Below are 12,695 nucleotides of genomic sequence, written 5' to 3' on the forward strand. Positions count from 1 at the left end.
AAGGAGCAATGTAGAGGTAGAAAAAAAGGCAGTGAAGTACACAAGGATAGATAGATAGAGTTCAAGTTTTGAATATAATAGGTTGCCAATTAAATACTTTACTTTTAAGTGAAAAAAACTATATATAACGTTTATTTTTCATGCACACTGTACACAAAGCCACTTGGACATTGCGTCATTTCACTGAGACGCCAACCTTTGCAGTTTACGGCTACGTAATTGGTTGTGATTGGCTGTCAGTCGTAGAAAGCCCGCCCAATACAGTTGCATCAGCATTGTCTATATCTATATCCAGAACACGCTGCTAGGTTAGCTACCTAAAAGCCGGTTTTTAAGGCAAAAACTGATTGGGCGGATTTTTGTATCGTATTATAGCGTTTATTTTTCATCTTAGAATGTCGGACGAGGCTGTCACCGAACAAATAAAAGGCTTGCGAGTTGAGGAAGGAAAGCAGGTAACGTTATGTTTTACAGTTTGCTACATATGTAGCTTTCATTACTATATTTGCTTACTAGTTAGCTAACCTAGCCTGTGCATGTTTTGTTTAGCGGTTAACTTGCTAGCTAGTCGTACGTTGTCAGCACCTTCCTGTTCTTGACAGATGCTAGCCTAGTTAGCTAACGCTAGCTACTTGGTTCTAACCATAGTACAAACTAGTGATCTATCGAGTCTACCCAAGCTGGCAATAGTTAGTTTATTCTTTAAAAAAAGAGCAATCAATACTGTTGTTTTTAAGTTTGTATTTAGCTCACTAGCTAGTATAGTGGTGTTGCTGAAGGTTAGGCTATAAAGTGGCACGTGAAGCTTGTCCATCTACCCAGTTGTTCTTAGCTAGCAAGTTATTTAAATCAAATTAGATGTCTTCTTTATATTTAATAGCATATTCGTATTCCATATTCATGTTTCATAAGTATTTAACTATACGATTCTCTGTGTAACGGGTGGAGAAGCTAATTAACATGTTTGCAATGTTTGTGGAAGCACTCAGACTCGCCCTTTATTCATATTTGTCAGGGTGGCACGCCAGACAAGGCTGGTAAAGATGGAGTGAAGAAGAAGAACAAAGGTGCGGGAGGAGACGTGGGCGTCAGAACCGAGGTAGCTAACGAACTTGGGATTGGCCTTCGCACGTCATATACATCATGTGTAGGCTTAAGTGTTGTGCGTTTTAGTGAGACTGTTTGTTGCTCTTCAGGTATCCAACTCGCAACATTTTTCTGATTGACAATAAGAACTTTGATGTTCAACATGTATACTGTTTTGTTCACCTGTGAATGTCCTAGCTGAAACCCCCACCTCAGTATATAGAAGACCGCCTGGTTCTGTATAACAAGCTGAAGACGGAGCATGATGCCCTGTTGGCTGAGAGGGCAGCGAAGGATAGCAAGCCCATTAGGATCACCCTGCCTGACGGAAAGGTGGTGGATGGCGAGTCGTGGAAGACCACACCGTACCAGGTCGCCTGCAGCATCAGGTGAGCATGGCGCCACCAGGCGTGCCGTTGTTTTCCACTCCCATCCAATGCCAGACATGGGAATGAGGAACCCTCACCACCCTATTGCTTCGATGGGCTGTGGTTTAAGAGCAGTCCCAACCCGCATTTGGTGCTCGCACTCGCCTGGCTGAAGGCTGTTTTCTGAACCGTACTAAACATCCTCTGGGTCCTTTTTGCAGTGCGTAATCTGAGTGCAGTGTTTTCTGTCAACCTGTCTCTAAACAGCCAAGGCCTTGCTGATAATACGGTGGTTGCCAAAGTGAACGGTGATGTGTGGGACCTGGACCGAGCCCTGGAGGGTGACTGCAACCTGCAGCTTCTCAAATTTGAGGATGAGGAGGCTCAAGCAGTGAGTCCAATTTCAAGCTTTTTACCCTTTTTTCCATGTGGTTTTTCCAGTGCCCTTCAGCCAAGTGTTTTTGGTTAGTGTTAAATTGGATTTATGCCTGTGACCAATAGTGTGTAATGGAGTGGTCGAGAACCTTTTGCACTTTAATAATTTATTACATAAAATGTAATTGAAAATGGAGTTTGGTGTCCCAAATAAGTGTGACCCTTGGTGCATAAACGCCTTTCTGTAACATCTCAGTGCCTGATAAGGTACCTTTCATTAACGTGGAAGTCTTTGGGATATTGCGGCACCATTTAAGTTAGCAGTAGACAAGGCATGTCCTTAAGGGTCAGGGTCTGACACAGTTTGGCTCCTTCCTGCTCAAAGACCCCCAGATTTAACTCCTAAGACAAACACCAGGTCAAGTAGGATTGTTAGAGCAGAAAACTGACCAAAATGCACTAGCTGCCAGGCCCATTGTCATTGAAGTTGTGCACCCCTCATTTACGTGGAGGTGACTCGTGTGAGTCAGCTGCTGGGCGTCATCACAGCTAATATAGTTAAGGGTCTGCTTTTAGGTCTACTGGCACTCGAGCGCCCACATTATGGGGGAGGCCATGGAGAGAGTGTATGGAGGATGCTTGTGTTACGGGCCTCCCATCGAGAGCGGCTTCTACTACGACATGTACCTCGAAAATGAGTAAGTGGCCATTAAAGCACCACCGTGTAATTCACATTAATTCAGCATTTAGCATACGCTCTTGTCCAGAGCAAGTTGTCTCCATGGAAATCCTTATGGTAGTATTCTAGTCCTGAGGCTAAGGATACCATTAAGCCAGAACTATGTCAGAGGGAATCCACACAAGGGAAGTACTTCTTTCTTGTAGAGAAGTGAAGGAATGTTGATTAGTGTAGTGCACTGAAGTGACTATGGCTCACTCAAGTGCTTCTTGAAAAGGTGGGTCTGTGTTTGAAGAGGGCAAGAGATCTATATGGGCTGCAAGTGGGTGTTCATTCCACCATCTGGTTACGGAAAAGAGGTGTGAGGCGAGTCTTCCCTGTCTCGGTGGTTCGAGTCGCGCTGTACAAGAGGCAACAGGTGCAGGTTGAGACGCATGCTTGCAGGAGACAAATCGACAGGTTCATTTTTGACTGTCGGCAAGCGTCGAGTTTTTTAAATCTGATGCGGGGAACTACAGGGAGTGGATTGAATGCATCAGTGGAGTGCTGCGATTATTTCTTAAGCATAATTATTACCATTGTGCTTAGCACAAAGCAGTCGGTATGCTTCCAGCGAAAGTGTTTTTAGGGTCGCATGAAGATGAAACCACCTTTTTGGGGTGCCACGTAGGAGTACTCAAATACTGAAGATGGCGCAGTCCGAATGTCTCTGACTTTTACAGTAATTGGAAGAAGATTGCCTACCGCTCAAGTGCTGATGGCAGCAGTGGCTATGGAGACTCAGCAGTTCTTGACGTCTAAGCGAAAGTTCGAACACGAGGATGAGGAAGCAGCCTTCGTGTTCTTCCATGTTTACAAAGAAAAGGGAAGGAGAAAGAAGGCATCAGCACACGTCTTTTGCAGCAGCCAAGCGCGGGCTCACTTACGTAGTGGAGTTTGTCGTGCTATCGCACACACAGCGCAGCAGGCGAAGTCTCATGTGATGCATCGGGTTGATTGTGTCCTCTGTAACTCCATCTTATTGCCCGCCAAAGCCAGATGAACGTTGCTCTTAGCTATGAGGTATGCAGGGGCCTTAAGTGTTTTATGGGGCAGCTGAAGAGTCTTGATTTATCACAGTAATACAGTTCATTTTGCATGCTCTGAATCTTAATTCTTACCTAGCACTTTTAAATATTGTTCATTTCTACAACATGTTTGTAATTAGAGCAAAAGTAAGGTGATGAAATGGATGCTACAGGTTGCATACAAAATGTTGCTTCCAGATGCACAGAAGAAATTAATTTTTTCCTATTTTAGAAAAGCTGTATTTTTGACAGTCATGTTGCTAAATGCTAATGCTAAAGCACTTAATCTCTGGTCTTTGAACCAATATACCCTGTTGTGTTTAAGAGATTTTTCATAACTTTTATATGGTAGACACATTGTTAAAGGCAGTTGTTTACCTGCTAGTCTAATATCCATTGTGGGAGGAAAAAACTATAGGACAGGGGTTGAATAGTGAGTAGGTTTCAAATTGTATTCCATTCTCTTGTGAGTAGGTGAGGCTTTTAAATCTAATGAATTTGTCAGTGGTTGAATATTAAGGGGATGCTAGGGGGGAATACAATTTCAAAGGCCATCGTGCCAGTCTGTAAGTTTGAAGAGACTGACTATAAACTATTTTATTTGACCTTTTGTTTGACTGCAAGCTTTTACCGAGGCTTTAAATTAGTGTGTGGAGAGGAAATAATAAGTACTGTTATTTTCTTACTGAAAGCCAATTTATGCTAATGATATTCTACGAGGTGATTTGACTGTCAAGCTGCACCTTGTTTATGGTGTATATGTGTCGGCTTCAAAACAGGAGCTGCAGAGTGCCCAGCAAGGTTACTGAAAAGCATTTCCTCTGTCGATGGCACCTAGATGTCTAACATCCTTCTTCACCACTTTATTCATTAATCCTTCCTCACTTTATCCATTAATGTATATATTTTACAGGAATGTTCATGAAATGTATGTATGTATGTATGTATGTATGTATGTATATGTATATTCATGAAACCAATATTCCTGAAAACCTTTTCATTACCTCTCCTCTCCCTGGCTCTACCTTCCACCCCTGTGCGCACACCTCTTTAGAGGTTTGTCGAGTAATGACTTCCCGTGTCTGGAAAATCTGTGTAAGAAGATCATCAAGGAGAAGCAGCCCTTTGAGAGGCTGGAGATAAAGAAGGAGAGTCTCCTGGAAATGTTTGAGGTAGGAGCTCTTGCCTTTCGACTGAAGAGGCATGGGAGCCAGTGAAAGGCGAGTGTGAGTTCGCCGTGGCTGAACTGTCTTCTTCCGTCTCCCCGCAGTACAACAAGTTTAAGTGCCGCATTCTGAACGAGAAAGTCACCACCCCGACGACTACAGTCTACAGGTACAACCACGGCGTGCACTCGCTCATATGTTGAAATTCTAGTGTCAGGCCACCCCTGGAAGCAGTTGGTGTCATGAGCTGTTTTTTGCCTTCATCTGAAGGTGTGGTCCACTGATTGACCTGTGTAGAGGCCCCCATGTAAGACACACCGGAAAGATCAAGGCCTTGAAGATCCATAAGGTACAGACCCATTTTTTTTAACCTTCTGAGATTTAATTAGATTAAGTCCAGACTAGCTGACCACAGAATTGTCATTGTCAGCATGCCAATAAGATGGGCTAACAGACAATTGTTTTGCCTTATTACTAATTTCTAGTAACCCTCAGTGTCCTGCTGGTTGCTTGGACATATAGTGATGTCCTCCAGAACACTTATACTGTCTAACAGGAATCTTCTGCTGCTACAGAACTCTTCCACATACTGGGAGGGCAAGGCAGATATGGAGAGCCTGCAGCGTCTCTACGGCATCTCCTTCCCTGACCTCAAGATGCTGAAGGACTGGGAAAAGTTTCAAGAGGAGGCCAAGAACAGGGACCACCGCAAACTGGGACGGGTATGGGCATAGCTGCAGATTTGTATAAACACCATTTATGCAGATATTTTTGTTCTTTTTAAACTGAGGCAGGATTATTGTGATGGTGCAGGACAGATGCCAGTCGTAAGAACTAAATTGGCAGATGCAGGCGGTGTTGCCATCAGCTGGTACAGGTTGTGCTCTGTGCTATGAATACTTATAGTTGATTGGGGTTATTTTGTATCTTTAAGGGAAAAAAAAAAAAAAACATTGTTACACTGTGATTTTTCAGAGGTGGATGCTGTGTGTACACCGTGTGCATAGACCATAACATGCCAGCAGCAACAGTTTAAACACCTGTACATCCAGTATATTGTGAGAATTTCTCCATCTTTTACTTTATTGTCCCCATTTGCCAAGAATAGCATGTTTTTCTTCCATGGCATACCCCGAACGTGCTTTACCTGGCCATGCGTTATGCCCTGACCTATTGGATTTCTGCTGGAGAAGCACGGTCAGCAGCAGCCCAATTTATTTCAGCCCCTGGTTTAACATCTGTCTGAGGGCGGGGAGAAAAACGACTTAGCCGTGAAACGGCACGCTTTATCGAACAGTAGGTGACAAACCGGCAGACAGCAGCGGACACGCACGGGGGGGTGTGGGGGGGGTGGCGATGGGCGTCTCCTAGGTACGCTAATGACTTAGGCTGCAAGCTGTCCACGCTCTCGTTTTAACAGCGATGTTTTCAGGCTCCCAGGGTCCCTGTGTCCTCTCCGTTAACCGGCAACAGATCCGACGGGGGAAGGTGTGGGCAAGGCTAGCAGATGTCCCTTTGCTTAATGTGCCATCTGCCAGCGGGCCCACCGTTGGGCACACGCGGACTGGTTTGTCACAGCAAAACGGAGAGGGCTAATCAGACACACCCGCACGTCGTCACCCTCTGCCTGGCTGTTTTACTCACGCTCTCACACACTCTTTCCCTCTGTGTTTCTCGGACACCAACACCTTTGTGCCTTTTTCCAGGAGCAGGACTTGTTTTTCTTCCATGAACTCAGCCCTGGTAGCTGCTTCTTTCTCCCGAAGGGGGCATACATCTATAACACGCTGGTAGAGTTCATACGGGTAAGCTGCTTCTCCTAGCTCTATGGCCATGTTGCTGCCTTCATGCACAGTAAACCAAACCCTGACTCTGTCAGAGTAGGGATGACTGGCTAGCCTGCATTACATCTTTAGTGAAAAGGTTAGCTGAAAAAGCAACCCCTCTGTGTTTAAGTATGTACAGGACGAATCTAGTGTCTTCAGTACTGCCACTACGGCATCATAAATTGTTGAGATGATTCCCACAGCCATCGTAGAGATTAAGTGTCTTATGCTGAATCACAATTGTAATCAATGATCATAGGAGTCGTGCAAGGTTCAGGAAGGGGGCCGCAGTCTGGCTGAGGTTTACCCCACACTCACTGTGATACACAGAGCGAATACAGGAAGAGGGGCTTCCAGGAAGTTGTCACCCCGAATATCTACAACAGCAAGCTCTGGCAGATGTCCGGCCACTGGCAGCACTACAGCGAGAACATGTTCTCCTTCGAGGTGGAGAAGGAGATCTTCGCCCTCAAACCCATGAATTGCCCTGGACACTGGTGCGGTCACCCACCCTTGTGATGCATTAAAAATGAGCCCTGAGATCAGTCATCTGAAAATGCCCCTGTGGCTCATAATGAGGTCTAGGCATGATGCAACTGACCTCATAGTTCCATTCACTGTGAGCTGTAGTGTGTTTAAACATCCTGAATTCTGCCTTTAGAAATGACTCCTGAAGTCTGTCTTTAAATAAGATTGCTGACATCTATTCCAGTGAACATTGCCACATTTCCACACAGCATTCTGGCTGGTGTGTTGAGTTTTATTTACTGTCAGTACTGTTGGCTAATCATTTAAAAATAATTTAACACAATTTGACAAATTGATTTATTATAGATACCCAATACCAGTGTTTCACAGGTACATTCATTTTTAAGGAACTGTGTACTGTTAGAAAAGGCCTTTGCCCCATATCTGGCACGGTAAGCTCTGCTGACGTGGCCCTCCCCAACGCCTGTCCCCTGCAGTCTCATGTTCGACCATCGGCCGCGCTCCTGGCGGGAGCTGCCGCTGCGCCTGGCGGATTTTGGCGTGCTGCACCGTAATGAGCTCTCCGGGGCTCTCACCGGCCTGACCCGTGTCCGTCGCTTCCAGCAGGACGACGCCCACATCTTCTGCTCCATGGACCAGGTGTCTGTGTGTGTGTGTCTGTCTGTGTGTGTGTGTCTGTCTGTGTGTGTGTGTCTGTCTGTGTGTGTGTGTCTGTCTGTGTGTGTGTGTCTGTGTGTCTGTGTGTGTGTGTGTGTGTGTCTGTCTGTCTGTGTGTGTCTGTCTGTCTGTGTGTGTGTGTCTGTCTGTGTGTGTCTGTCTGTGTGTGTGTGTCTGTCTGTCTGTGTGTCTGTCTGTCTGTGTGTGTGCACCCACTATAGCCTAGCTCATGATCCCTGATAAGCAGGAAAAAAAATCATTGGGACAGGATTCCATGGTTGAGAAAGTGATAGATTGTGAGCCAAATGTCTTTCTGGCCTCATTTAGTACATCGATCTGCTGTTTTGATCCCATTACTCATTGCAGAATTTGTTTTGGCCCCGTTTACTCTGTCTCGAGTCAGAGCATTTAAATCAACTCTTTAGAACCCAGTTCCTCACAACAAAGCCGCAAGACTGAAAGCGAGCGTCCTGTACCCATCAGATCGAGTCAGAGATTAAGGGCTGCCTGGGTTTCCTGCGTTCCGTGTATGACGTGTTCGGCTTCACCTTCAAGCTGAACCTCTCCACCAGGCCAGAGAAGTTCCTCGGGGAAGCTGAACTCTGGGATCAGGCCGAGAAGGTAACCATCAGCTTCCAGCTGCCTCGTTTTCCACTTCTACTACTGGCAGTGTAGACTAACTAGTTTCAGTCCAGCGTCCACCTCAGGCAGAATTTTAGGAATTGGTGCTATAAATCTGCAGTAATCTGCATTGTAAAAACAATTCAGATTTTAATAATGTTTAAATCAGTTAATCTATGTGTACCTAAAAAAAACAAACAAACAAAAAAAACATTTTTATTTTCTTTTGATTACCACAGCAACTGGAGAACAGCCTTAATGAGTTTGGGGAGAAGTGGGTGTTGAACCCTGGAGATGGAGCATTCTACGGACCAAAGGTAACAGTGGACCTTCAAACGCCACACAATTCCCAGTTTATGCATAGATTCTTGTTGTTTTAAAAAAAAAAAAATTATTATTATTATTATTTCTCTGGTTCAGATTGACATACAGATCAAGGATGCTATTGGAAGATACCACCAGTGTGCCACCATCCAGCTGGACTTCCAGCTACCCATTCGTTTCAATCTAACCTTCGTCAGGTAGGCTACATGCACTTTATTTAAAGGTTTATGTAGCCTGCTCTGCTGGTTGGCTGTCCAATTCTTAATCTGAGTGCTGCTGTTCATATGCTGTTATCAGTACAACAGTGACATCTTGTGGTCACCTGTTTTCATTGCGCTGGTTTTTAATGGCCAGGCCAATGCATCTTTACTGTTGACTTTGAAATCATTTGGTCTTCGTTACCCTAATGTCCCTCTCTGTAGTCATGATGGAGATGATAAGAAGAGGCCGGTGATCATTCACAGGGCCATCTTGGGCTCTGTGGAGAGGATGATCGCCATCCTGACAGAAAACTACGGCGGAAAATGGTACATGCGAGTAATGTACATCTGTGAAGGCAAGACTGCAGTGTTGCGTCGTAGTAGCAGTATCTTGCAGAAAAGGCTGTCCGATATCCATTCCTTTGTTCGTGTGACCCAAGGTTAATAGTTCCTGATTGTTTGCATGCAGGCCTCTGTGGCTTTCCCCGCGGCAGTTGATGGTTGTGCCTGTTGGACCTGCTTGTGAAGAGTATGCCCAGAGGGTAAGGCCTCATTTCCTGCCAGGTGTCTTAGCGTTCGGTGAGCCTCCAGCCCCGCCGAGCATGGCCAGGGCAAGTCGTCCACGCGGAGCGCTAATGTGCTCCTCTCTCTCGGCAGGTGCGTCAGGAGTTCCACAGTGTCGGCCTGATGACGGACGTCGACCTGGATCCCGGCTGCACTCTGAACAAGAAGATCCGAAACGCGCAACTAGCTCAGTACAACTTTATATTAGGTAAGCGTGACTGACACTGACGTGTGTTGTCAGCATGTCAGGAACTTCACACATGCCTACCTGCACTTTGTTGCTGTTTTTGTGTGTGGGTTTGTTTGTTTGCTTTGGGGGATTTTTATTTTTTTGCATGGGGCTGGGAGAGGGGAGCGGGGATGTTTTTGTTTTTGTTTTTTATTGTTCTCCACCCCCAAACCAACTGAACTGAAAGTCAAATTTGTACAGAATGGTAAAGCAGGCATTTTGGATCCCCCAAGGACAGCTTCATCCTTGCTTGGCACAGAGTCTGCAGAACGAGCCACTGACGCGTGCCAGGCCGCACGTACATTAGCGGCCCTAATTGCTTTTGTAAAACTTGGAAGGCGGAAACGGCGAGCCTTCGCCGTGCATGGCACTCCGCTGATTACCCGCCCAGGGCAGGTTGCGCTGCGTGCCACAGCGTCCGTGCCAAAAAAAGGCGTCTTCAGACAGTTGGAGCTTGTAGCCGCGGGTCAGAAAGAAGGTCCCCGTATTGCTCTGTGCAGCCGCCCTCCTTTCTCCTCCAGCAGTGCTTTTAGGAACACGAGCTTCCCGTTAGATCTTGGCCATCCCTCTTAGTTCCATAATGCCGTGGTTGTTATAAAGATGACTGGAATGCTGTGGTGCCATGACTCATCAGGCGTTAATCTTTCTTATGGCTAATTCCATGTCCAGTGGTAGGAGAGAAGGAAAAGAGCAGCGACACAGTGAACGTCCGCACTCGCGACAACAAGGTCCACGGAGAAAGGAGCCTGACTGAATGCATGGAGCGCTTGAGGCAGCTGAAGGCGTCGAGAGCCCGCAATGCCGAGGAGGAATTCTGAGCTCTTCCAGCCTTCTCTCCATATCTGACAATGGAGTTCACAGTCTCAGGGATATGGGGTCACTACATACTGAGGCTCTGGGCAAAACTCTCCTGCCAATTTGAACGAACACACACCTACACACACTCAAATGTGTCATTGGCTAACTGTGGCTAAGACAGCTAGCAGGATGGCTCTCACAAAGTCACAGATGCAGGTTCATATTATTCCCACCACAGTAATGAAAAATGGTGTCCCTCAGTCATACAGCTGTAGTAATAATGATGGTTCTTATTTTAATAATAGCTGTTGTGCCCTGTGTGCCATGCGGGTAATTCATCCCTGAGAAAATTCAGTTACCATTGGTATACTTGAATATCACTGCTAAATAATTTTCTCCACATTCGCTATACAGTTTACATTAAAATCACAGATCACATTTGTCATGTTCTCTTGCTCTTTATCTGGAAATACTTATACTTGTTTTTAAAAAATAGTTATCCTGCTTTGGATATAAATGCAAGTTTAAAGGTGTAGTACAGTAGTATCACGTTGATCACTGTAAATAACACTTTCAAATCTAAGTGATGTTTGAAGGAATGCTCAGTGAATGCTGTGGGCAACCGTTATTAATTATATAAATTGGGGAATTTCTTCTTTTGGTATAAGGTTTAAAACTGTAAGATACCTCTATCGTGAGTTAGAAATCTTATGCAAATAAAATCTTATTCTTGCAATATTTGCTTGTAGTTCCTGTCAACAGTATTCAGTATCAACGGCATCAAATTCTTAGTGACAAGCGAAAGCTACGTCTGCCCTACATAGTATCACTTTCAATTTCTGTTTGACGTCCTAAAATCCGTTCCATTTCTCGGAATTTTCCCAGCAGTGTGTGTGTGTGTGCACTCTCAGGATAACTTCGTCAGTTCATCGAAATTAATTTGCGAGGCAAAACCGACTGCAATAAGAGAAAGACTTCTAATACATTTAAAGAGCTAATCGAAAATATATACACTTCAGTCCATTTTAGGAGATAAAACGAGCCAACGCTCCAAGAACACCACAGATTTTACTCCCAAAATGAGACAAGACGCCTTCGGGACAATAATATAACAAGTGAGGCTGAGGGATAGACGTTATTATCTAATTAAAACGGTAAGTCATTGCACTTTCTATTGCACCAGCATGCAAGCTGGTATTGCTGCAGTATTACGCAGCAAAAATAGTTTACGACAACAATAGGCTGAATACTGTGTGTACCCCAATATTTGATGTGAAGGACATTTAGTGTAAAAGCAAAGCATGAACTGTCTTATTGTGTAAATCAAGCGTTTGCCAAATGCCGTATGTGTAATGTAAGTTTAACGCAAGATTTGACTTTGATGATCGAAGGTTATTTACTTATGAATGTAAAATGGAACAAAGGAACGATGATAGACACCAAGTAAAGTGGTTAAAAGATATATATTTACAATGAAAATAAAAACAAAAATACGAAAAGTTATTTAATTTTCACTTTCACTTTGATGCTTTTCTGCTGGTCGCACCTTGTTTTCGACCGAAAAACAAGATCAGCTGTTTGGCGATTTTTTTATGCCACTAACCACATAAATATTCTTCTTAATTATAGTTTTCCGTTCTACAATGGAGTTCACAGATGAAGAGAAGCTATGGCTCCTGAGCATATCTGCAGAGGTAAGCTTGTGTAGAGGTGTTGTGTTTCTATTATTTTTGCTTTTGCACCCTGCAGGGTGGAGGCTGTTGAAGGTAGGCTATACGATTTTGCTTGACATGGCCTGTAGAGCATATGATGTTTCATTGTTAGACTCTTAAATCTTCTCTGTCACTTGAAAATCTTAGTTGTTGAATACTTTAGGCTTCACTTTCACGGACACAGTAATGACATTCATATTAATCCCATGCTTGCATTGTAGGTACCTGAAGATGGTAAACTCACTCCAGTAGAAGAGTCCTTGAGTGAATTAGCTAGGCCAAAGACGGAAACTGAAGCCCAGCTATTCCAGACAATGGCTTCTATACGTTTTGGACTGACAGACATTGACATCTCCATGGACATGTTGAAGAAACCCACACTGGAAAGGAGCAGCATTATTCTATACCAGTGCGGCTAAGTAGTCACCAAATAAAGTGGAATAGACAGTGTTGTTACTGGTTCCAGGAAGTATCCAAGTACAAACCCTTGGACATTTTTTTTAGATAACAGCTTTGATTTTTTTTTTTTTTAAA

The 12,695-nt window shown here is 44.5% G+C and overlaps 1 protein-coding gene across 2 annotated transcripts; it reads left to right on the plus strand.

Annotated features, from left to right (window-relative positions):
• Positions 1-255: 255 nt before the first annotated feature.
• On the plus strand, positions 256-12,695 carry tars1 (threonyl-tRNA synthetase 1). 2 transcript variants are annotated; one of them, XM_035530122.2, is made up of 21 exons: positions 256-455; positions 1,016-1,099; positions 1,285-1,475; positions 1,722-1,845; positions 2,406-2,527; positions 4,630-4,747; positions 4,846-4,910; positions 5,012-5,090; positions 5,317-5,463; positions 6,448-6,546; positions 6,898-7,064; positions 7,533-7,695; positions 8,197-8,334; positions 8,574-8,651; positions 8,755-8,855; positions 9,081-9,185; positions 9,328-9,400; positions 9,516-9,630; positions 10,321-11,603; positions 12,079-12,143; positions 12,383-12,695. In XM_035530122.2, exons 1-19 carry the CDS (start codon positions 396-398, stop codon positions 10,467-10,469), a joined length of 2,178 nt encoding a protein of 725 aa, XP_035386015.1. In that variant the 5' UTR covers positions 256-395; the 3' UTR covers positions 10,470-11,603; positions 12,079-12,143; positions 12,383-12,695. The 2 variants fall into 2 exon arrangements, with proteins under 2 accessions (XP_035386015.1, XP_081570235.1); XM_081714109.1 differs by having other exon boundaries at positions 11,469-11,603.

Source organism: Electrophorus electricus, chromosome 5 (assembly GCF_041902795.1).
Source record: "Electrophorus electricus isolate QZ-2024a chromosome 5, ASM4190279v1, whole genome shotgun sequence".
NCBI classification, from domain to species: domain Eukaryota; kingdom Metazoa; phylum Chordata; class Actinopteri; order Gymnotiformes; family Gymnotidae; genus Electrophorus; species Electrophorus electricus.

Excerpts from the sequence above, each read along its gene's own strand:
- tars1 (XM_035530122.2), top strand. The coding sequence starts at position 396 with ATGTCGGACGAGGCTGTCACCGAACAAATAAAAGGCTTGCGAGTTGAG. Across the intron at positions 6,547-6,897 it reads CGCTGGTAGAGTTCATACGG|AGCGAATACAGGAAGAGGGG; the intron begins GTAAGCTGCTTC and ends TGTGATACACAG. Across the intron at positions 9,631-10,320 it reads TCAGTACAACTTTATATTAG|TGGTAGGAGAGAAGGAAAAG; the intron begins GTAAGCGTGACT and ends TTCCATGTCCAG.